The sequence below is a fragment of the Phyllostomus discolor genome, chromosome 7 (assembly GCF_004126475.2).
Source record: "Phyllostomus discolor isolate MPI-MPIP mPhyDis1 chromosome 7, mPhyDis1.pri.v3, whole genome shotgun sequence".
Taxonomy (NCBI): domain Eukaryota; kingdom Metazoa; phylum Chordata; class Mammalia; order Chiroptera; family Phyllostomidae; genus Phyllostomus; species Phyllostomus discolor.
Genome location: NC_040909.2, coordinates 11,544,938 through 11,570,127, shown reverse-complemented (window position 1 = coordinate 11,570,127; position 25,190 = coordinate 11,544,938). Strand labels below are relative to the sequence as shown.

The following is a 25,190-nucleotide window of genomic DNA, read 5'->3' as shown; positions in this document are numbered from 1 at the left end:
GTTTCTTTTTCATTGCAGCATTGATGAGAAAACCCCGTATCTGGCCCTGGGGGCTGTGAAGAATATCTCCCTGAACATCTCCATCTCCAACCTCGGCGACGATGCCTATGATGCCAATGTGTCCTTCAATGTTTCCCGGGAGCTGTTCTTCATCAACATGTGGCAGAAGGTAAGGGGGGTGCCCCGAAAGAGAGCCTTTGGTCCAGCTGGTGCATTTGTTGACCTTCACCGTAGCTCCGAACGTGCAGGGATTCTGCAAAGATGGTTTCGTTCTGTAGAGGACCACTTGGGATGATGCCCAACCAATGGAACCGCACCGATCAGGGCTCCATTTGGGACTGTTAGAATTTTTTTCCTCCAGGACTTAGAAGGTATGTTGGTACTGCCAGAGAAGAGTGTCAGGGCAGCATCGATGTCTTCCATTGTCTCCCACCCATTCTCTCTCATGAAGCCCACCCCATGCGGCTTTAGGTCCGGCCCCTTCTCTAAGGTGATACACGGTCACTGTCTCCAGCACGCGCATGTTCCAGAGAGTTCCGGTGTTAGGTCGGTAGCCGTGAACAACAGCAGACCAGGGCAGATTGCGGTTAATCATGCCTGTTACCGCCAGCGACGCACTTGATGCTTTCATTCCATTAGAGGGTCATGTTCATCATCCCACACTTTGGCGTATTTATTTATTCCTGACACACTTGAGTGAGTGGAGGAAATTAAATTATTTCCATGAATTGAGTGAGCTTTTTAGAGTGAATTAATTTGTCTGACCGAATGGGAGTCTAGATTGCATGGCTCAGGAAGGAAACAGGCGCCGGAGCTCCCTCCTGTCTTGGGGTCTGCCTCCAGGAACCACCTCTGGGGAGACAGGACAGGCCTTGTCGGCGGGCAACAGGTGGAACGGGGGCCTGGAACAGACCTCCCTCTACCCCGTGATTGCGCCAGTTGTCCTGCTGGGTACTTCTTGCAGCTTCTCCTGGTGTTTGCGGCCTTGAACTGCAGTGCCTTGATGTCTGTGTTACAGTGGAACCAAAGTCACTTTCTGAGAGTTGTCGCCCTGCCCACAGATGAGCACCAGATGCACCCTCAAACCTGCTGGCAGCCTTTCTCCTGCTCAGGCGCATCTCCGGCCAGGCTCGATAGCTCTGACAGGACCGTGCCAATCTTGCCCAGTTTAGGAGGCAGCCGAAGCGTGTAGAGCCATCTAGAGGGGTGGTGCTCCGAGGACTTCCCAGGAGATCATCTCCAACTTTCTGCTGCTTAATAGGTTTGGGGAGCTCCAGGGTTAGGAGGGGCCCCCCAAATAATTAAGAAGGACTGCAGGAAGGGCATGCTTTCCATTCACCTTCTACACCCTAAAAATTGTCCCTGGCTCAGGCCCCACCCCATCAGGAGTGAAGCATATATCTGTAGGGTTTTGGTATCTCTGCCTACACACAGAATCCCTTTTACAGAATTTCTTGTGCTGTGATGCCATCTTCCTGTCAGGGCTGGGAGGGGGGAGAAGGGTTTGCTCAGGGACCAGACCTGTGGAACTCGTTTCTATGGTAACTGAGAGGTTGTGGTTGGTGACCGGGTCATTATATTGCACAGATTTCTCTCACTCAGGGCTCATGGGAGAAATTTCTCTCTGGCCTCAGAATGAGGAGTAGCTGTGCTTCTTCTGAACAACGGGCATATTTTTACCTGTGGACACGGTCATCCTTGTGACTAGGCCTTGTTCTGTCTGTTGTCTGCTACAATGTTCAGAGCTGGCCTCATTGTATCAGGATATAGTGCCAGGCAGTATTACTTCCTAAACTAAATAGCTTCCTCTGTCTTACTTAGCTTCCCTTCACCACGGTTTTCTCTCTAGCTTGGAGACTGCACAAAATCCTATCATAAGATATACTATGGATTACCTACAAATTCCTGTTATTAGAAATTTCATTACTTCCAGTTTTATTCTCTATTAAATAATATTGTGATGAGTGTCTTTGACAGAGCAAATGTTTATATTTTTAGCCTTAAAACTATTCGAGGGAGGTTGCATTTATTGACCACCTACTATACTCGGGGGGTTTGCATACATCTTCCCGTTCCCTCCTCACTGCCTGCGGTCCTGGGACGCTGCTTTATGGGAGGCATGCTCCTGGAGAAGAGAAGCAGGGCGGGGGCAGGGGCAGGGCTGAGTAGGGATGCACTGTCATAAAAGCTAGCCTTGGTCTGATTTACAGGGTAGAAAGAGAGGGAGGGGTGCTCTAACGCAGGGGTCCCCAGTCCCCAGGCCGAGTACTGGTACCGGTCCGTGGCCTGTTAGGAACCAGGCCTCATGGGCAAATGAGCGAAGCTTCACTCCCATCGCTGCCTGAGTTCTGCCTCCTGTCTCCCCAGCCCCCGCTCATCCTCGGAAAAATCATTTTCCCCAAAACCTGTCCCTGGTGCCAGACAACAGGGTTGGGGACCGCTGCTGTAGAACACACGTCACTCAGCAGAATTGCCCTCTCTTGAACTGGCGGGGAGCATCCCTTCCACCCCTCCATCATCACTGGCCACTGTGGTGGGGTTGGGTTAGCCAGCCCCCAGGCATTCTGGGCGACAGTGCTCTGGTCCGTCAAGGACCATGTACCTGAGAAGGACACGGGGAGGTCATTAGCCACCGTAGCTGATTGTGGAGCAAATGAGAACATATCCCTGCTATATTTTTGCCATTGAGTTTCAACAACCAGTAAAGCCTTTGGCGAAGGGAACCCTGGGCTTCCCTTTGGCAGAAAGTTGACAAGGCATCGGGGGCTCTTTGGGGTGTGGTGAGCATTCGTGTGAGGGGGTGGTGGGGTGCAGAGACGTACGGAGCAGCTGTGGAGGCCGGACCACTCGGAACAGCAGATGGGCAAGGCGACCCTCCATGCGGCGGGAGAAGGGAAAGGAACAAAAGGGTCCTCTCCCACGACCACAATCCGGACTGTGACTGGGGTGTAAATGGCGTTGCTCAGCCCAGAACACAGTACCAACCGCGCTCAGGCCGCGGCGAAGGGAAACCAAGAGAGCCCGCCCACCCCTGCGCAGACCTGAACAGAACCAGCGTGGGCCCTGCGAAAGGGTTCTAACAGGAAAACCAGGAAAAGTGCAACTCGAGATATGGAGGGAAGGCATACCTTTTCAGAAGATTAGTAATAGAAAACAAGAGTAAATTTTACATAGCCTTCACTTTTGTTCTTGGAGAAATTCAAGAAAAAAAAATGAGCACCACAAAAGATCAGAGAGTAGAACAGAATGGGATGAAATGGAATAAACGGAGAGGGAAGCAAAAATCAAGGTTGTGGGGGGGATAAGGAAACGTGGTCATGGAACCAAGGAAGCAAAGGCAGAATGAAAATGCGGGTTATAACCAGGCAAGAGCAGACTTAGCAGTATAAGAAGCTGATTCGTTATCACACAGGGCGTGTTTGGGAAGGTCTCTGGGGATCCGGAGAGAAGAACGCAGTAATGGAGGAGGGGGACAGTGAGGAGCGCAGGTGGAGGCCAGAGAATCAGCCGAGGGAGCGGGTTCCAGCTGCCGCAGACGGAAGACGGGGGTGAAGCAGGATCTCCGTTTTCCTGAATGGATGCCGCAGGTTCCAGGCAAAGAGAAATATTGAGAACAGTGTAAGGTGTACACATAGCTTTATGAGACTTTTTATTTTAAGGATATGAGACTAGTGCTACTACTGTCTAACTGAAAACAAAGACGTCAGTTTTCTACAGACTTCTTTTCTGTAACGTTAACATCAAAATTAGAGTATGTTCCGTTGTGAATTAAGACTTCTGCACCCAGCCCACTGGCCCTCCGTGGTGAAGGCAAAGTAAAGATATCCTCAGATGCACGAGCACAAGTGGAGTCTATTAACTTTCCTAGTCTGGATTCCCCCCAAAAGCCGACCCCGACACAGTGACTGAGGTGCAGGTAATTTCCCGGGCAGTGATCTCGGGAGGCCCTGGGTGGAATGGTGAGTTTGGACAGGGAAGGGATGGATGAAAAGGCAGGACAGTGTACACGGATGAGCAGGTGACCGCTGTAGGCAGCTCGGGCTCTGTCCTGCTGCAGGTCCCCAGAGAGACAGACTCTGGACCACAGCTCACAGCCGTTCTCCTGAGGGGTGAGGGCTGACCCACCAGCTCCCATCACTGATCCACAGAGAATCACTCCATGGGCCTCAACTCTCCAGCACTTAAAGCCTTCTCCAGCTGTGAGCAACACACCCTGGGGCGAGCAAACAGCTCAGGCAAGGGGATGTGGGAAGCCACTGGCCTGGGAGGGGTCTGGGTTCAGGTGACCCACCCTCTGGTTGGCTCTGGAGAATGTGGGCAAGGTGCCGGCAGCATCTGCTACAATAACCATAGAAACTTTAATCACCATGAAACTGTTCCTGATACATTGTTACAGATAAAGTCCTCGAGACGTTGTTGAATGAAAAGTGTGTCAGAGCCAAAGAAACATAGAAATAAGCAAGAACAATTTTTACAAATATTTAAAATACGAAGCAAATATTTAAAAACCATTGCCACAGTAAAGAACATAATTTAAAAGATGAAGAATAAGCCGCTAATATCAATTATACCATAAACATTTGAGAAGAAGCTTACTCTTGCCATTCCTTCTGCTTCACATTCTTCAGAATGGAGGCCAGACTCCTCAACTGCCCACAAGGGAGCCTGGGCCTCCCTACCTGCCCCCTCCCAGCCTCCTTGTTTCATTGCCCCCCACATACCCACTGGAAGCCAGTCATAATTTATTGCAGGAGCTGCCCTTACCCTGGAAGCCCCCACCCCCATTGCATTCAATGAACGGCTCCGCCCGCCCATCTCAGCCCAGGTGCCACCTGGGCAGTGCCTCCCTCGCTGCCCAGGTGGTGTGGGTGGGTGGCTGGCGGATGGACATCCCTCCCGTCCAATGTCACAGAGCAGCTCAGAGCGCAGGCCTCCAGGGTCTCCAGTCTCCTGTCATCATCACACAGTTAGGGACACACTAGTGTCTGAGACGGAAGAAAAAATACCTCCTGAGATGGGTTTTTCTGTCCTAACGCCAGGCTGCTCTCCCGATTCTTTCCTTGAAGGCAGCAGGGCTGTCCGACCTGGCTGGGAATGCGGCCCAACACAAAATCATTAAGTTATTTAAACATGATGAGATTTTTTTGTGTGTGTGTGATTACGTGTCGCAATGTATTTAATATGAGGCCCAAGACAACTCTTCTTCCAGTGTGGCCCAGAGACGCCCAAAGGTTGGCCACCGCTGCAGGGGCGGGCTGCTTGTAAAGGTGTGGTGTGCACCTGGAGGGCCATCTGCGGGCTCCGCTCTCGCCTGTGTAACGCTAACTTGAAAACACTCTGTAAAGTGGGTCTTCGTTTGTTGGCGGCTACCCGGCTGGCTGATGGGCCAGCTGGCGTGTGCCATGTGGCCGGAGCGCAGCATGTAACGGTCACACAATAGTCTCCTGGGGAGCAGTGACTGCAATCTCTGAGGGGTGGGGGAGGGGCACACAGTTGAAAGGGAGAATAAGAAAGAGTCAAGAAAACACAGACATGCCAACTGCGCTGCAGAGGTGCCGAACGCTGCTCTGAAGCGCAGGTGTGACAAGGTGAAGCAAGTCATCACTGGGGCTGCTCGTCTTGGGGTGGACCAGATCCTTAGATAAAGGCTTAGGGTTGATGCTCGGGCCTCTGAAAAGTTGGTATCGGCTAGTGTTAGCGGCCAAGAGTTAAGGTGGGTGGGTGTGGGGGGGGTCAGTTTATTTGGGTAGTGAAGGAGAGAGCTGGGCTGGCGCAGGGGTGAGAGGCCAGGGGCGAGCAGAGGAGAAAAGACGGGGAGTCCAGCAGGAGGCTGCCCACGTGGGACAAAGGGCTAGTGTCAGTCCTGTCGGTGGGTGGCCTCAGGAGGTTTTAGGAGCACCGGTGCTCAAGCTGCTTGTCAGTTCAGAACCTTGCACTCCTGAATGGTTCGTGCGACCGAGAGTGAGAGAAACTCAAAGACGGCGCTGGGTTCCCGAGTGCATCGTCAGGGCACTGACTGTTGTGATGCACTTGGAAACAGACGTGGACAGAGCATAAGCTTCGAGTCAAGTGCAAGAGAGCTCCCAGCTGGCCTTTGGGTGCAAAGGGGACACAGCAGCTTGTCGTGGAGTTACAGAGCAGGCCCTGCTGGGAGAGAAGGGACAACAGCGACAGTCCTTGGCCCGGGCTCTTCTCCACCGTGAGTGCTCTCTTGGACTGGGTCTCTGACGTTGATCCCAGATGTTGACCTGGGAGGCAAGAACTGAGGGCAATTAGCTTATTTAGGAGGTGCAGAGAACACTGGGAGGGAGGCGGAGGCAGCTAACGAAGTGTGCAATGGCGCTCAATCCCGAAGGGCCCATGTGGGAAGCAGAGCAAAGTGCAAACCCCCGGGGGGAGGGAGCTGGGGGAGTTCACACCCTCTCCCAGAGTCCATGCTGGAGGCCTTCTAGCGGTGTGCCTTCCCAGTACTTCTGTCTTATCGTGGGTGAGAACAGGGCGGCCCGCAGGGTTCTGGGAGATGCCCTCAGGGGCAGAGATGCAGCCACGGGCTGGAGCGCCCCCAGAGGGGCAGGGCTCACCAGCACCTGCTGGAAATGCCCACAGCACTGGAAACACCTCCAGCGTGAGCACCTCACTTCCTAGACCTCTAGAGGTTGTAAATCGGCCTAATAGACCTTCACTGCGGTTCCAACGTGAGAACCAGAGACGCACACCTCACAGTCTGTGGGGGCGGGGCAGAGCAGGTGTGGGACATGGGAGAAGGGCCCAGGTGTGGGACACCGGGGAGCAGGGGAGCCTGGGAAAGAGGAGGCCTCCAGCCTCATCTCACTCTCCGCAGAGTTGCTGGTAGTCAGGTGGGAGTCACAGGCCCGTGCCGCCAGACTTCCTATTTTTCAATAAAAGCCAGAAATCCACATTTTTATGTGAAAAGTTATGACTTTGGCAGCTAATTAAAATGTTCTTTGAACATTGTATGGGCCAAACAAAACATGTGGACGGACCGCATCCAGCCTGTAGGCCACCAATTTGTGACCCCCGGCTTAGCTGTTTTCCATATGTTCCAGTCGTGTTCACTGGCCTGCCTGTTTGTCACGTGGCTCTGTGTGTCCGGTAAACCTAGTCTGTCTGCAGCCTTGACTGTGTCTCCTGTGCATCTCTGGCTGGCAGATAAGCGAGCCCAAGAGATCTGGCATTTGAGGGCCTCGGGTGCGAGTGTATTTGGGGAGCGGGCGGCGGTGATTACAGAGGGGCAACCCAAAAGACATCCATGGAATTTTTGGAGTTCATGATGGTTCAAAACTATATTCAGGTGGAACCCTCAGACCGAGGGTTTTCTCTCTGCGCCTCAGTTTCTGTCTCTGTAAAGTGAGATGTGCTGGCAATGAAATGAGGCCTGCACTGAATTATTGGTACGCGTTGGCACGTGCTGTGTAGTTAATTCATCGACCCAGGAAGCGTACATCGGTCCTCTACTCCAGACCGAGATTAAGTGCTGAGGGAGGCGAGGAAAAAGAGTGAGAATATAAGGCAAAGCCTGTACACCCAAGGATGTTGGCTCTTCTTCAAATCAAAAAGCAAGAGCCCTGGTCTTAACAAAAGATCGTGTGTGTGTGTGTGTGTGTGTGTACACACACGTGTGTGTATATGCGTTTGTGCTGTCAGAAAACAGAGATCGTGTTAAAGTGGACATATTTTATATTTGACAAATGACTTTTGTTTCAAAAAATAAAATTACGTGAAAATTCATGTAAAACATGAATAGCCGAGTGTATCAGTTCCATAAATGTTTGTGTTAGCTTTTGTGGTTCTTATTTGTTTGTTTTTAATTAGCCTTGTTGATTTTTTTTTTCCCATTGGCTTTTTGCTGAAATATTGGAATTTCTGGTTTGGGGATGTTGACTTTTTAAAATCCAAGATACGTAATTGTTCAGATATGCGATGCACGCAATAAACAATGTCAGAGTTTAGAGAGTGAGGAGGACGGCGTACTCCAGAAACAATGGCAGGGCGGGGTCTCCCGTCTTGAAGATCGGGCAGGGGGTCGACCAGCCCAAAAGTCTGGGGGAGCGTGGCAGGGCCCGTACAGCCTGGTGGAGAAAGTCACGTTCTTTATCAGCTGGGCAGGGCTGGGCCATCTGTGTTTTGACTGAGGGTCTGGCCTGAGGAAACAGAGGGACAGGGGCTGGAGCAGTCCCGGAGGAAGAGCGAAGAGAGAGGAAACAGGAGACGTCAGGAGGTGAGAGTGACCTTGGGGTTGGGGGGTGGTGGGAGAGGCCAGCCTTCCAAACACTCCAAACACGTTCAGCTTCCGGTGGTTGTGAGCCACTGAATCCGGCTGGTGACGTGTTATACCACCGTCTCATCTCCTTGAGAGACAGAGATGGAGGGACGGGCCCTGTGTTCCTTTATTTTCTCCCGTGACAGGGAGGGCCTCCTGTGGGGGGGTGTGACGATATTAGAAGTTGCTGGAAGGAAAGCTCAGTTGTGCTCTTTCTGAGGAGTGAGCGCTTTGGGCCCTGAACTAAAACTCGGCCTCCCAGTTGACTTGGGAGCCGAAAAGCACCAGGTCAGCTTGGGCCGCTTTTAGGCGGCTTGTTCTCCACGGCAAGAGGCACAGGGGGCCTGTACGTTTGTTGTCCTTGTAAAGGGACTCTCCCAGCGTCTATCTGTCTACCTGGACCGCAGCAAGGGCGGCCCCTTCTCTCCCGGGTTTCTCTCTTCTCACTTTCAAAGCGCACAGCACAGGATGGCGCCAGGCGATAAAACCTATCCCGTTTCTAATCTGCACAGAGCGGGAGAGAGAGACACTTGTGTGTTTGTCTTCCTTTGTATTGGGGGGAGCGCCCTGGCCTGTTCTCAGACAGAGAAGTCCCCACAGAAGCCACATCCACGCACAGGTAATGCCAGGTGCGGAACTGAAAGCCTGGCCTGGCCGGGGTGTGTGGTCCCCACCACCCACTCCTCTCCTCCTGAGGAAGGTCAGGGCCGGTAGAGGGTCTGGAACAAAGTGAATTGTATTCAGGGAGGCCCGGAAGTCAAACACGGCTCGCACAGCCTGGGGGGGGGGGGGTCAGCTGCAGCGGTGGGTACACCTCACCCTCCGTTGCGCAAGCAGATTTCACAGATTTCAAAGAGCCTTTGCTCCCTCTGCCACCCGTCTCGTTCACGGCAGGAACCGATTTCCATTGTGCTCTGCTTTCTCCGGTGTCTCTCGTCAAGTTTAATAGTAGCCTCGAGTAAAATGCAGCCCTTACATGTTTATAGTCATCTCGGCCGGGCCATTAAGATGATGAATGAACTTGCTGCTTGCCCTTGTAAGGGAACCCTAAGGGTGGATATCAATACTCAGAAAATAATAAGCCTTTTCCGCCCCCTTCCTGTTTTTGATCCAGTGCCCCAAACCCCGCGGTGACTTTACCTTGAACTTCCTGCCTCATGCCAGGCCAGAAAAACCTCACCTGGCTCCCGGCCCACGTGAGGCTCTCACGGCAGCCAGCCCTTCCTCTTGCAAGGTGGGTCTTCCCATCTGGCCTGTCAAAGGTAAACCCCACGCTCCCGAGAGACCTGTGGCATTTCTGAGTTGTTTCTACCGGCCTTGACCTTCCTCAGGAGGATGGGAGTGGGTGGTCAGGACCACAAACCCCGGCCACGCCAGGTTCTTAGGTCCTCACCTGGCATTACCTGTGGCCATTGAATTAGCATCCTCCGGCCTACAGTCAGAGAGACCCTGACCCCCCGAGGGTAGCTGTGCCCGGGAGAAGGGCGGGCCCTTCCTGTGGCCGTCGGCAGCGAGGAAGTGGCGGAGAAGCCCAGATGCCCGTTTGCAGTCACAGCGTGGCCCCAGTGTTCCACGGCGGGGTTCAGTTTTCACATATATGAAAAGCTCCGTTTGTGTATTCACTGCTTTTGGAAGGAAAGGCTGCGCTTGGCTCTAGAAATGTCAACAGAACTGTAGCTGTGACAAGGATCAATTAAGAAGGACGTTGCCCAGAGCTGCACGGCACTTGGGCACATCCGTGGCGGGGGGAGTTTAGAAAACACGTGTTCAATCTCGGGGTGTTTTTTTCCGAATGAACTGACTGCACAACGGCAATTCAATAATTTCCTCTTCTAAGGGGGAAAGGGGAGTCTTGGATTTTCAGTCGTTTTCATAAAGCAGCATCGCACCTCTTAAAAAGAAAGCCATGAAAATGGTCTGCTAAGCTAAGGCAAATAAAAGAAAACTTTGAAAAAAAAAAATCAAGACGTCGGTAGGTGTCTCAGGCCGGGTTTCCCCGAAGCAGATCCTGAGGTGAGGATTCGAGCCAGGTTCCCCGGAGGAGACGTGGAGGGGGTGGCGGAGGGGTTGGCGGAGCAGGACGGGGCGGGGCGCCGTGGCAGGCAGAGGACCCCAGAGGGCGGCCTCGGCCCCTGCCTGCAAGGGGGGCTCTGCAGTGCCCACCCCAGCTCCGCTCCACCTCAAGGCCTGGAAGCTGGGCTTTTGTTCTCCCTCAAGGACCACTTACAGGGGGATAAACGTCTGTCCCCGGCACTCTCCGCCCTCTGAGGGTGAGGTTTGGACAGAGCGGCCCTGGCAGCCAGAGGGCGGGCCGCCAAAGGCGGTCCGCAGGTGCCGCTGTTGGAAGCCAACGCAAACTGAAGCCAGAGAGGGGGCGTGTGAAGGGGGCCCACTGGGGGCCACTGAAAGTGTTTGCTACAGTGCAGTTCCCATCCACAGGTTCCTTCTGTGTTCCGAAGGGCATGCTGTAAGCGTATTGACCGAGACCTTTGAGCTCTTGGGGCGTTTGTGTGGGATTCTCAGTGTCAGTGGCCCACGGGATATTTCTGCTGCCTGTGAATTCGGGGCGCAGCGCAGATGCCCACAGAGTTTCACAGAGAACACGAGTGCACGGCGGCAGCCCATTGCAACCCAGCTGGCAGAGCTGGCCTCCCATCCCTCTGAAGCCAGGCTCACACAGAGTCAAGGGCCCTGTAGCCCCTGCTGCGTGATGGCCACTGGCATCGTCCTTGCCCCGGCACCTGAGGCTCACCAGCCAGCCCTCCCGGTCTCCTTAGCAAGCGAATTAAGCAGCTGGTTTTAAAAATCAGTTAGGAATGTGTTTGGTGGGATGGGACAGAAGAGCTAACTTTTAGCAGCAGATCCTAATGAGATTTTTATTTTTTCTTTTGTAAGAAATAAATCTAGAATTGGACATTTGAAGACAGGTGAGCAAGTGCATGAGGCCATCAGGAGCCCAGTTCCTCTGTCTCTCACTCAGCCTTTCTTCACACATGCTGCTGCTTGGTTTGCGCATCCAGTACCACAGCTGCATTCAGGTAGCAAGAAAGACCAGGACCAGGCTTGTCCCCTTTGAAAGAGCTTTCCTGGAGATTCAGCATTTTCTATGTATGTCTCATTGGCCAGAACCATGTCACACGGCCACCCCTGGCCTCCAGGGAGGCTGGGAGATGAGTTTTCTTAGCGGGGCACATTGCTACCCGAGACTCAGCCGGGCCCTGTTACTAGGGAGGGAGGGAGAAGCAGCCATCGGGAGGGATCAGCAGAGCCAGCCACAGCAGGAGTCTGGGAGAAGAGGTCTTTGGCAAGTGTGTATCTCTGAGATGCGTAGCAGAAAGAGGGAAAGGGGGAAGATCGATCAAAAACAGGAAAATGATCAGCACGATTAATTACTCTCTTATTTTCATATTGCCAAAGTTCTTCAGGCTCTGCATGACAGCATTTGGGATTTTTTAAAAGTCCTCCTCAAGGATACCTGTTGGGGAGATCTGGTTTCCGCCACATCCGGTGTAGCCCAGCACCTGGTGTGGACCAGCAAGTGATGCAACCCAGGCCTGTGTTTCCGAGCAGTCAGGGCCCCCCGAGGCTGCTCCTTCTGTAGATGTCAGGTCCTGGTAAAGCATAAGGTGATCTTACCCATCCCTCTTACCTGTCTTTATTGACACATGCATTTATTTTCACAAGATGAAGCCAGTCCAATGATAATGTCAGTGTCGTTGGGCAGTGGGCTCCACCAGAGATGCCCCAGCTCTGTATCTCGGCCAGTCTGCGCGTGGAAGGCCAGGTGCAGCCCCCCTGTCCTTCTGGCTGTGCGGAGTATGTATTCCCAGCCCTTCCTTCCCTGTTAGGTTCATCCATGTCTCTTCTGTCTCCAGGTTAGCATCTTCCTCCTTAGAATGTGGAGCCCGGACCTGAGCTGCTGCTCCATGAGCCTGGCGCAAAATTACTATCACCCCAGGCCTAAACGTCAGATGTGTGTTGAGGTGGCAGCCTCGGCACAATTATGTTTATTCGTGATCCATTTGCTCTGCTCGTCATTCCTGCTCTTTGTGTCATGTGTGGCCTTGCCCCTCGGAATACGGTCCATGAACCAGCAGCGTGGCATTCGCCTAGGAGTTTGTTAGAACTCAGACCCGAAGACCCCAGACCTTGGCTTGTTAACAAGATACTAGGGAATTGGTGTGCAAAGCAAAATCTGAGGGAGGCTGTAGGTCCTGACTTGAGGTCCTCTAACTTGGTGATTCACCAAAACATTGAAGAGGACCCGAAATGCACTTGAAGCAAGGGGCTGGTGGTGCCTGTGTTCCCCCTTGGGCAGACACTGAGCCGCTCACTGAGTGGGCGGGGAAGCAGGGGTTTCGGGAGCATCCTTCAAGCCCTGTGCTGGGCACTTTATCCCGCTGAACCCTCCCCGCAGCCCGGTGAGATGGGCGTTCTTATCCCCCCTGTGTAGAGGAGGGAACAGAGACTCACGAGGCTCAGGGAACACAATCATCTAATGCTCAAGACTCTTAAAAGTTAAGGAGACTGAGCTCACACAACTGGCCGAGTTGGTGTGAGCGTCACCTTCTGGCCCAGCTTTCATTGTCTTGTCTGCCAGGAAATCTCTCGGCGGCTTTGCTGAGAGACTCATTGTCTGACCTGAGAAATCAGCCTCTGCCTCCGTGACTGGAGGGAATACTGCTTCTCCCTAGCGTTCCATTTAAAAATGACAGTCACCTGGAAGCTCCCGGTGCAGGAAGCAAGGAGGTGGGTTCTTGCATAAAGGACAAAAAGCCAACTGGTATGTGCGTGCTGGAGAAGACAGAGGAGTGCAAAGCTGGGATCCCAAAGAAAGTCTCGGGACAGCTCCGAGTGGTCAGAGGGCTCTCTTCCCAGGGCGGAGAGGGTCACGCGGAGCCGCGAGCACAGCTGCCAGGGACTAGGACCGAGGTACAGAAAGTGCGCCCATGCGTCCGCAGCAAGGAAGAGGAAAGAGATGGCCCAGGCCGGAGGCGGGCCCTGTGGAGACCAGCTGCGTCACTAACGGGCCATGAACGAGACGGGGGTAACTTCCCCCTGGCTGAAGCCAGTGGCCATTTCTCCATCGTCATCCACGGTCTAGCCCCAGCTCTCCGACTATTAGCACAGCTGATGGCTTCCCTTTTTTTGTTTGTTTGTAAAAGATCTTTAATAGCATGTGTTTTAAATCGAGGTGTAATTGGCATGGAGTTACATGCCTACATCTCAAGTATATGGATTAATAATTTTTACGTGGGCCTGAATGAGAACATTCCTGTCAAGTCCAAACATGGGGTCCTGATCCCCGCAAACCCGGTCCATTGGCAGGAAGTAGCGGCTCCGTCCTTCTTGGCTTCTGTCTTTCTCTCACGCACCACGTCGGTTCCACGCGTGGCCTGTTGGGAGAATCCGCAGAGTGTATCCGTAACCCAGCCGCCTTTCACCAGCACCCCTGCTTCTGCCTGCCCGCGCATTAGCTGCGGTAGCTTCCTTCACAGCTGGTCTCTGCATTTCCACCCTTGCGCCTGACACTCCCTTGCTCAGCACCCCCCCGTGGCTTCCCATCTCCTTGTAGAGCCTTATTTTTACAAACGCTGTGAGGCTCTGCAAGACCTGACGCAGTTGCTGCTGCACTGAACACGTCACCGACCACTCTGCCCCGTCCTCTCCACGGAAGCCACAGTGGCCTCCTTGCAACACACGAAGCTCGTTCCTGCCTCAGGGCCTTTGCACTGGCTCTTCCCCCAGATAAGCACGTGGCCCACTTCCTCAGGCCTTTCTTGTCTCAGCTCAAACGTCACCTGATTAGAAATACCTGACTGTTCCAAACACCCATCTAATTCCTTTACCCTTCATAAAACGTGTTCATAAAATTTACTACAGTCTCATATGCTCTTTGTTCGTGGCTGATTGCCTTGGCCCTCCCTGTGGTATGGAGCAACTCTGTGTTCACTGATTGGTCCCTCACACCTACAGCACACTGCCTGGGATGTAGTCGGATCTCAAGATTGTTGGGGGAACAAATAGATGCAGGACGGACATGTGGGTAGATGGAGAATGGTGCTGTCTTTCTGTGTTCTTTATGGTTCCCGTGTCCGTTATGTTGACCTTTGTATCGCACTGGTAGTGTTACAGAGCTGAGTGCTCTTTTTATTTTTTTTTTATTTTTTTTAAGATTTTATTTTATTTATTTTTAGAGAGGGAAGGGAGAGAGAGAGAGAGAGAGAGAAACATCAATGTGCGGTTGCTGGGGGTCATGGCCTGCAACCCAGGCATGTACCCTGACTGGGAATCGAACCTGTGACACTTTGGTTCACAGCCGGCGCTCAATCCACTGAGCTACGCCAGCCAGGGCCTGAATGCTCTTTTTAAACAGTGCAGAGATTTGGAGAGGTATGCTCACTTCTTATCTCCCTGGAACTGCAAGCCAGCAAGAATCAGAGAAGTGGAGAAATGCTACCCCCACCTGGTGACAGAGCCTTCTCTGTGGGATCAGGCCTGACCTGAGGTGTGACTTCAGTCCTCTGGTGCTGAAGCTCATCCCTGATGGGGCAGCTTTGTGTCAGTGCCTCTTAGGGGTGACAGCTGATGGACCAGGCCATGCCCGCCCACAGGGTTCCTTGTATGCCCTCTACCTTTGAAGCCAGCCGCTCTGCCCTGCCAGAGCATCCTCTGTCCTCGTGGGCGTCTGCCATGGCCCGGGATCGCAGGCAGGCCCTGGGGAGGGCTGAGAATGTGAGCTATAACCGCAGGGGCTCGAAAATCTTCTCCACTGGGGGTTCTTTAAACAAACCCAGAGTGACACCCGTGTCTGGGTAGGTTTTCCCAGAAGTAAACCCTGAGACAAGAATTCAGATGAAATAGTGTGGGAGGGTAAGGGCATGGGAATGGGAAAGAGAGAAGAGAAAGCAACTGAGAAAGGAAACCTCCCAGGCCAGCTTGACCTGCGACTCATCAGTCACTAGCCGCCTTCCTTCCTTCTGTACTCGCTCCTTTCCGGTCCTCCCTGGGACAGAAGGGAGATGGGGAGCAGCAGTCCACCGGCTGGACGATACAGGGAGGTTAGAGTGAAGGCAGGCGTCAAAGCACATGGGCTGTCTGGAAGCTTTGGCCGCACGTGGGGGGACACAGCGAGGCCACCTCTGCTTTCAAGGAGCTCCCAGGGTCTGTGGGACAGGTGACGGAGCCTCACATGCACATGGCCCACCGGAGGCATGGCTCAGGGCCTGGGGCGAATTTGGGAGGGGAGATGAGGGGGGTGAGTTTCTGGTACTTGAGGGGCCTAATTTTTAGCAAAGACTTCCAACCTGCATGAGCTCGTTAACAGGAACTCTGTGGTGAGAACGCAGACCTGCCTGTGGGGATGAGAGTAGTTATAATCGCCCACTACAACCCATTTTACAAAGGAGAAAACTGAGGCACCAGGAGGATCCTGCTGCTCCAGGATGAGGCAGCTAGGAAAGAGCATCGCTGGGATTTGAGCCTGGTCTGTCACGAGGCCATGCCTGTGTTTTGTCCACTGTGCACGCGTGTCTCGCAAATGAAGGTTTGCCTTCGCGCAGGGAGGTGTCAGTGTGAGACAGTGACAGCTGTGCATGGGCTCCTGTGGCAGCAAGGGGGTCAGAGCTGTGCATTGAGAGGTCTCCCCCAGGTTTCGGCTTTCCTCCGGAGAGGTGTAGGAGGGCCTTGCAGAGCAGCAAGCTCTGTCGTTTGCACGGACTCGCCCCGACAGGAAAATGCAGTTCTCCAAAGCTTTGCCAGCGGGGACAGAAGATAACTGGGGCTCCCGGTGTCCGGCGTTGAGCAGAGAGAACCTCTGGGCAGGAGAGATGGGGCTGCACTGGAAGTGTGAGAGCTGCCATAGGCCTTACTTACCACACAGACCGCTGCGGAGGGGGGTGGTTGATGCCCCTCCTCAGCATGCCACATTCATGAAAGTCACAGCTGGAAATGTGTCCTGTCCCGGTGCCTCCTCCCTCCATTATGAAAGCATTCTCCATTACGAAAACCCGGCCTTTCTTAATGCAGCCCAGGCCTCCTCTGCACAGAGATGTGATAAGGGACTAAGGGACCCAAAGATGGGGCAGATGTTGGCCCTGCCCCTGGGGAGCACATAGCAGAGCCTTGTCTCCCAGAAAGTTCCAGGAGTTGGGACGGGAGGAGGAGGTCCTGTCCTCCCACCCTGCCTGGGAGAAGTGTCCGTTCTGCGTAGCACAGAGACCTGCTCTGCCCCACAGCCCAGCGGTAACCACTCGGAAATGTCGACATAAGTTCGTCCAAAATTTCTTCTCATATTTTTTATTCACTTATTTTACGTATCGGAATACCTGTTATACGGAGGAACATGTGGAATATTTTATGCATGTCATACCAGAAATAGTAACCTTTTGCCTGTGTCATTTGCCCCCAATTCATCCTTTGTCTTTTAACTTTATTTGTGATACTTCATCCAACAGAAGCCTTTAACTCACATAGTAAAATTCATCCATCTGTTCCTTTTTGCATAGGCGTCTAACTTTGGTGTTGGCTTAGAAATTCTCCCCATCTCCAGATATCTACCCAAGTATTAATCAGTACTTCATAGTTTCATTTTTTAAACATTTAAATTGTCAATCCATTTTTGGTGGAATGGGTTTTCCTTACTCTGGGAGAAGGAGAAAACATGTAGAGATCCACCTTTATATTTCCAAATCGTCAGATGTCTTCAAAAGATTTATTAAACACTCCAGCACTCACCTGCACCGCCACTGACCTGAAGTTACCATCTTCCTCATATTCTGAGTTTCTCTTTGCATTTGGATCTGCTTCTGAATTGTTCTGTTCTGTCTCCTGATCTGTCTACCTCAGGGTCATACCATGAACTTGAATTGCTGAGGCTTTATGTGGCAGCTTAATATCTAGAGGGAGTTTCTCCCCTAGTGCTCAGCTTTTCTGGCTTTTTCTGCCTTCAGTCACATGCTTATTTTTTCAAACAAAACGTTCTTTTAAGTTCAGAAAATTCCAATGCATGTGATTGGAATTATTTTTATTTTTTTATTAAATGTTTTTAAATTTATTTTTAGAGAGAGGGGAAGGGAGGGAGAAAGAAAAGGAAAGAAACATCTATGTGTGGTTGCCTCTTGAGCTCCCCCTACTGGGGACCTGGCCTGCAATGCAGGCATGTGCCCTGACTGGGAATCGAACCGGTGACCCTTTGGTTTACAGGCCAGCATTCAATCCACTGAGCCACACCAGCCAGGGCAGGAATTATTTTAAATATGTACTTTGATTTTGGAAAAATATGTATACATTGTTCAGTTCTCAGGGTTTTCTTGTTCAAGAATCTGCCGTCTGTCTGTTAACTCTCTTTTCTGTTCCTCAGAGGAGAATGATCATTTTCTCCACTTAGCTCCTGCATGTTCTGGCTACTGCTGGGTACCTGCTGTTGTAAATGGGGCCCTTTCCCATTCTGTTTTATAGCTGGATATTACATGTATGTCAAGAAAGCTTTCAAGTTTGGTATAAGTTGAACTGGTGACTTTATTGAACTCGTACCTTCGTTTTTCAATTTGATTAAGCCAGGCCTTCTAGAGGTGGAAATCCTGTCGTACACAGACAATGATGTTGCTCCCTCCTTTCTAACAGTAAAACCTCACAGCTCCTCCGGGAGTAGTTCTCTGCCTCTCGCTTTAAGGTGCTGTGAGCAGCTGCAGGCTCAGGGAGCATTCTCCATTCTCCTCCTCCTCCACCGTGACGGGGCCTGGTGGTGGCGTCGAGCTGAGTTCTGTATCATATTAATCATATTAAGGAAGTGCATTAATGTGATGGATGCTGACGTCTTGTCAGATAGGCCCTCAGTCTGGCTGCAAGACCCTTTCAAATCCAAAGAGCTTTTACGCACGCAAAGGAGTGGTCACATTTATTGGCGTGTTGTCTGATAGCCAGTTCATTGATCTTGAAACAACTACCATTTTACAAACATCCACACACTACTCATCTAACTTCCCCATTAAAAACATAAATATAAGAGGTTCGTATTGAGTCATATTAAGCTGGTGTTGTTGTAGGTCAGACAGTGGAATATTGGCAGTTTCATACGGTTCAGCCTAACAGACTTTCCCACTTAGCTTTGAACACCAGCTAAATCAGTTGCAGTTTCTCAGACTCTCTTAAATGCTCTTGATGCCTTAAAGAGCGAACCCATGATTCGCCGATCAATAGGCTGACGCTAAAAACCAAGTGCACAAGTGCTGCTATCGAAGACTTAAATTTCTTTTTTGTCCCTAGTCTGATTCTCATGTGGACCTTGGGTCTGATTTCCCCCTGGAGCTGCACTTGTACTGACTTTCCCAGAAGAGGTAGGGTTACCTTCTCAAGCCCGGGGCATGGACCAGGGTTGCCTGGGGGAGATTCGGCCTATCTCGTCCGTTCTCCAAGTTGGCCGATGTTCCGCCCCGACCCCCTCCAATCCCTTCCTGCCTTGTTCACCCCTCCTCCTGCCCACACACCCCACTCTGGTTTGCTTTTCACACCCAGTATCTGTGACTTTTCTTGGAAGGACTGACCTCAGGCTACTAGAGCCACTTTACCCGTCACTATGAAGAACCACAGTGCCCCGAGCTGGGCAGCGCCTGACCGATCGCTGGTGCAGATGTGCGAAAGTGAGCACCCCCCACCCCAGGTGGGGACAGTTCTCGGTGTGGCACACTCCAGAGCTGCCCTCCGGGGTCAGGTGAGTCCACCCTCCTGAGGGTTAGGGCGGACTGAGCTTCCTTGGCCTGAGCTTCCTCCCCACCCGAAGTCCTGCTTGCCTGCTCACTCAACAGTCTCTCTGGGAACATACTTCTTATGAATCTTTTCATCCAAATCCCCATCTCTGGGCACCCAGACCTAAAACAGACAGGCCCCCTTTTTCGTGACTAGGCTTTGTTATTATTACAGGGGAAACTTCCCAAATTACTGATCTGACCAATCAGATTTGTTTTGATTGTGTGTGTGTGTGTGTGTGTGTGACCACAATCTTTTCCCTCAAACGACCGTGTTGGAGTGCCTTACCTTTGTGACCCAACGTACCATAAATCTACTTTGTAAGTGTTCGTTCTGAGTGGTTTTGTTCTGAGTGAGGGCCCGTCGATTTCAGTTAAATCTAAAGTTTTTGATCCATTGAGACACTGAAATTACAACTTTTTGGAATTAGCTATTAAGACTTACAGTATTGCTATATTAAGCTATTCATAATGCTTCCTTTTTTGACCTTTTAATGGGATCAATTTTATTTTAAAAGCTCCAGCCTCTACTTGGTCATCATGTATCATTCTTTTAATATGTTGCTACTTTCAATTCGCTAATATTTTATGTAGTATTGTTGTATCTGTTTTCATAAACAAGATTTGTCTGTAGTTTTCTTTCTTGTGTGGTCTTTGTCAAGCAGGTATCAGGCTTTTGCTGGTATCTGCAAAGACCAAGCAGGAAGCTTCCGTTCATTCTCTGCACCCTGGAAATACCTGACAGGCTGCAGCATCTATCCCTTATTGGAGCACTTGCCAGGCCCTACGCTCAGGACTTAGCTTTACCAATGCATTTATTTAACCCTCACAACCCCCCAGGGAGCTGCGTCCAATTATGATCTCCGCTTTCCTGATAAGGAAACCCACCTCCAGCAACGTTACGGAAGAGCCGCAGCTGGTCAGCGCCAGAGCGGGGACTCAGGCGCAGACTGGCCGACTCCAGGGTGCCCTCGTGCACCTCCTCCACATACAGAGGCTTAGTGACTTGTCTGATGCGGAGCGCTGCCTGCCCCCGTGGCTCTGCGGCTGTTACCCTCCGGAGTGCCAGGTGCTTCATGAATTAGATCTTTCTTATTACATCATGACCAGTTTTCTTGTGCAGGAGGCAACGGGCAAGGAAGCCCTGATGAATTCTCAGGGACAGCTGCAATTTGTCTGAACAAGGCTCTCTTCAGTAACCCCAGGATGCTGGCACGCAGACCCCGCTCCCAACCAGTTCCTCCCAGAGCACGCTTTTCCGCGGTGCCCGCGTGTCTCCGCACTGGATCCTGGAAAGCTTGGCAGCGGGCTCACCCTGGGGCTTTCCTCTCCGGAGTTCATCTGTCCCCAAGTGAACTCAAGAGGAAGATCGCACATGAAAGCTTTGTTCTTTAAGGGGGACTGGCACGGTGGAAATAGCACGGTCCTTCCTGTTTTGACACTTAACCTGTTGAACGTTGGGCAGTTGGCAGATGCCAGTGGTTTTGTGTTTTTGGCACAGTGGGTCTGACGCTTTTATAGACACCAAGCAAATCGGCAGGTCATTGAATGACTGACCATATCACGGAGCTGCCGGAACCCTGTGACATGTTCTGATTTCCTAGTGAGCAGTGGCAAGGGCGCGAGGCTGGGTGGTAGAGACAGCTGCAGTTTTCCCTGGGACAAAAGCTCTTATTTTTGTTTCATCTTACTCTGAATAAGTCAAAGTCCAGTTCTATCCACAAGAGACTGCATGAATCACGTAGAGCCCCTTGCTTGCATGATTTAGAACTGGCCCTTGGAGAAAGAGCCCTTAATGTATATCTTTTTTTTAAAGACTTATTAATTTATTTTTAGAGAGGGAAGGGAGGGAAAAAGAGAGAGAAACATCAATGTGCGGTTGCTGGGGGCTGTGGCCTACAACCCAGGCATGTGCCCTGACTGGGAATCGAACCTGTGATGCTTTGGTTCGCAGCCCGTGCTCAATCCACTGAGCTACGCCAGCCAGAGCCCTTAATATATATCTTGAAGGTCTAAAGGAATTACTTCTCCTCCAAGCCCTGAACTTACAGATGGGAACGTGGATGCTTAGAATGATGTAAATGGCTCGATCATGAGTAGGACCACAATCCCATTCATTTAGCAAATAGAAATTAATTAACGTATTAGGCGTAGGAGATGCAGGAGCCAAACAGACATAGACCCTGTGCTCGACCTGCTCACCGTCCAACAGGCAAGTGGGTGTCTGAAGAACTGGTCAGGAGGCGCGTGTGGCTGTGGAAGGTGCAGCGTGCTTGGGTGCCGTGAAGATTATCTTGAGGCGCTGGGGGCAGTCTCCAGGAAGAGCAGAGATGCTGGGGCGGGAAGGAACCCAGGCCACTGCAGGGAAGGCCAGGGTGGCTGAGACAGAGGGAGGGAGGGAAGGAGAGGAGAAGCCCGAATGAGGCGGAGGACAAGGCAAGGCCAGGCGACCCAGGCCTCGTGGGGAGCCTACAGCAGGAAGTCTCCACGCCAACAGGAGGTTGAGACGGTGTGTGTTCGGTTCAACTTGAGTTTGGCCTTCATGTTGGAGCCCCCAAATAGGTTTATAAAACGCTATAGAAGCGTTTACGTACTTGTTTATAAGAAAGCTCTAGTCTAACAGTTAAGTCTGGGAAACAGAGGGTGTATGTTTTATCGTTTTTCTTCTTACTTTAGAAGATGCCCCTCCAAAAAAAGCTGTCCTGAATGAAAAATAGCAACTTTTGAATTGATGCCAGAATTATCATAAAAGAACTATTTACACATGGTCATTAGCCGATTGATGGATCCAAGCATTACATTTTTTGTATGAAGTTCTTAGTTCTGTCACCCTCTCATGGAAAGTTGCACGGCCACCGCCGATGAAGTCCCTGAGGAATCCTCACTCCTCCCGCAGTCCGTCTCTCCAGCTGACTTCTCGCAGCACCAACCCTGGCCTTGGCAGTCCCCCGCCTTCCTCCATCCTGACCCCCGCTCCTCTCTCTGTGTTCTCGAGCTCTTCCCCTCCTGCAGCCGCGCCCGACCAGCCTGTGTCTGGGTTGGCGCTTCTCTGCACAATCCAGAGGATCCTAAATCACGCCAAAGCCGTCTTGCCATCCCCCAAATGGGTTCCGAGTCCAAACGCAAAGATGACCTCTGGTGTGGCCTCACACATTTTGGGTAGTTTTCCCCAAATGTCTTGCTTGGGTGCTGTCGCCTCCCCAGGGTGAAGGACATCGATGGCCATTTGTTTCCACGGAAGTCATCTGCTGGCCATGAACTTCCCGGTCTGAGAGTTACTGTGTCGTTCACGATGGCGGCCGACCTTCCAGCTGCCAGGAGGGGAAAAACAACAACAAAAAAAAGCCCAAGCTTTACATCCAAACCTCGCCCTCGAAGGGCAGAAGCAAAGGCTATAAAAGGTTTCATTTTACAGACGGGGACAAGCCCTGGAAAAGGGAACGGTCTGTTAAAGTCACAAAGCCAAACGGCCTATCAGTTTTGGGGGGCCTCGCTTAAGAAAACCAAATCTAGGCTCAGAATAATTCCTCCTTTCTTCAGCCTCTCTGAAAGTGGAGCCCAGCGCAGGGGGGTAGGAGGGGGCGGTGCCGAGACCCCCAGCTCGCTTCCCGGCTCAGGGTTACGATGTGTGTTCCGCGAAATGCCCTGCCTGCGCTCTGCGTGGGCTTTCAGTCCGTCTCAGCGCGCTGTATTAGTTTTGGCTGTGCGAGATGGGTTTCTTTTCCTTGGCTGGAAGCATACAGCAACCATTTTATTTTGCTCGCGCCTCCTGCATTAATTGGGCAACGGCAGGAGAGAGTCTGCATACCGAGTAGCTGGGCTTTGTAAAGGCACAATTCACCCAGCTTTCTAGGACCTGGGCCCGCTCTGCAAGAAAGGAGTGTTGCAGCAGGGCCCCCGGTCCGACGCGGAGCCTTCCTTTTCCGAAGTCGTCCGTTCATCCTCTTCCTCCAGGGGACTGACCTGACGCGCTCTGCCCTCCAACCCCCCACCCCGCGCACACACACTGGCCAATTCTAGAAGGGCCATTCGTCCCTGAGAACATTGCCTGCGAGCCCTGCCCACGAATTCCTTCTGGGATCTTTCCTCTCAGCCTCCGTTGGACTGCTGGGCGTTTTGATTCACCTTTTCCCTTTGAAGCGTTGCTTTGCAGACAGGCTCTTTCTGGAGATTTGCCACCCTGCGCAATGCCTGAACCGAGAGAGGGAGTGCAGGTGTCTTGTTGGGGCCGGGTCCCAGGAAGGCAGGGGGAAAAGCCAGCTTGAGGGTGTGTTTTTGAGGTCCCTGCTGGGAGGGAGGGCCTGGACCTTTGAGAAGCAGATGGCCAGAAATGCTCGCCTACCAGACAGGAGACTGCGGCATTTCTTCACCAGCTCCCGTCCCCGGGCACAGGAGGGCTCCCTCTGAAGGAGGAGGTCACCCTGCTCCAGCAGGGGTGCAGTCGATGGGGAGTGCCCAGGGGACTGCCTGCCATGCCAGAGCGGGATCAGAGTTGGGTGGGGAGGAGGTGACATGGGGTGCCTGAGGCACATGCTGAACCCATTTCCGGCCCCAGCCCCAGCACAGGCTCCCACAACCCGAGTTCAAGGCGTCAGTGCCTTCTGCTGTTTGCACAGCATCCCGAGGCAGCTCTTCTCCCGGCCGCCATCAGTTCGCTGAGATTTCCCACGGCCCGTAAGAGCCTGTCTTCCAGGGGGACGGGGACGGGGGTTTGAGTCTGCACCTTGGCTCTCTTTGACCACTGCTCTCGACACTGGGTAAAAATTGAGAAAAAATTTAAATGTGAAAACGCCTGAAAAGTTATGGCATTTAAACCATACTGTGAAAAGGCAGAGACCTTTTTTAAGCCAAACAAATAAACTCTAGATCTTAGAAAAGGTAAATAAGGGATTGATTACTTTAATCGTAAGTGTCCTCTTTTTGCAAAAGGATTAATACTGGAAAACTAAAGCATCTTAACAGAAGCCAGTGCCATTCAAATGAAAAGCGAAATGTGCTTGAACAGTAACTATCTAGTATCTAGATAGGGATAAGTATCAATAAGGATCAATATCCAGCCGAGGAGCCAGGAGACCAGGGAGCTGTGTGCTGTGGAGCAAGGTCTCTCCGAGGGGCTCACCTTCGGCAGGTGAGGAAACCAGGTTCTTTGAAGGAGCTTATGAAACACCTTTCTCGTTTCTACTGTGTTTATGGTCTTATATTTCTTCCTATTCGCAGTGCCCTCGAGGGCTTTGAAGGTTAGGGGACAGTGAATGAAATCGATGGCCGTTTTTTGTCTTTCTCCCAAGTTGGGGCATGTTTTCCTGTGTTCAGAAGGTCATTCCTCAGCCCCCAGGGCACGCACGTATGAATTGCATCAGGCCAATGTCCCGGTTTCTCACACATTCCGCACCTACCCAGACCCCGTCTTCCCCTCTGTCCGGTAGATGGGCTCTGCCCTGCCCTCTCCCCACTCAGCCTCGGAAGACTCACACACCGCTGTTCTGTGATTATCTTCCTAGTCTCTGACTTTTTGTCTGTCTTCACCTGTGCCTATCAGTTCTCCTGCTCCTTAGGGTTTAACCAAGAAGGCAGAGTCAGCCTGAGCTTCTCAGAAAGTGGAGGGTGGACAGGCTGGACCTTCGATTGACAGGTGGCATGGGGGGCGGGTGGGAGACCGCACCGTCGTGGCCACCCCTTCCTGAGCGCTTCCTGGTGGCTGGGCGGGCCTGAGGCCCCTCCCCGGGGCCCTCGTGTGCTCTTCGCAACAAGCCTGTACCCACTGCTGTAACACACTGTCCCCAAGCCTAGTGGCTTAATACAACAGCCACTGAGTATTGCTCCGACTCTGGGAGTAGTTTTTCAGCTGTGGGCCCAGCTCGCCCCCCCTGGCTGACTTCGCGCAGGCGTCTGTGGTTAGCGGGCAGGTCAGCCGGGGTCCAGCTGTTGTCTGGGGCAGAGGTAGAGACAGAGCTGTGTGGTCCTCGTCCGCCAGCGGGCCAGCCCAGGCCCACATGGCGTCGGCAGGCTTCCAAGAGAGCAAACAGAAGCCCCAAGGCCCCTGGAGTGGAGGGCGGGAACACGCACAGTTGCACAACTGCTGCTGGGCTCCGTGGGCCGAGCGACAGGCCCCGCCCTGATTCAAGGTGGGAGAATAAAGCCCACCTGGTGCTGGGAGGCACTGC

The 25,190-nt window shown here is 52.3% G+C and overlaps 1 protein-coding gene across 1 annotated transcript in view; it reads left to right on the top strand.

The window, feature by feature from the left end:
- The window catches only part of ITGA9 (integrin subunit alpha 9), a 308,765-nt gene that overhangs the window by 200,514 nt on the left and 83,061 nt on the right, over positions 1-25,190 (top strand). The window contains exon 18 of the mRNA XM_028518757.2: positions 19-169. Coding sequence (XP_028374558.1) covers positions 19-169 — 151 coding nt within the window. The remainder of the gene's footprint in view (positions 1-18; positions 170-25,190) is intronic.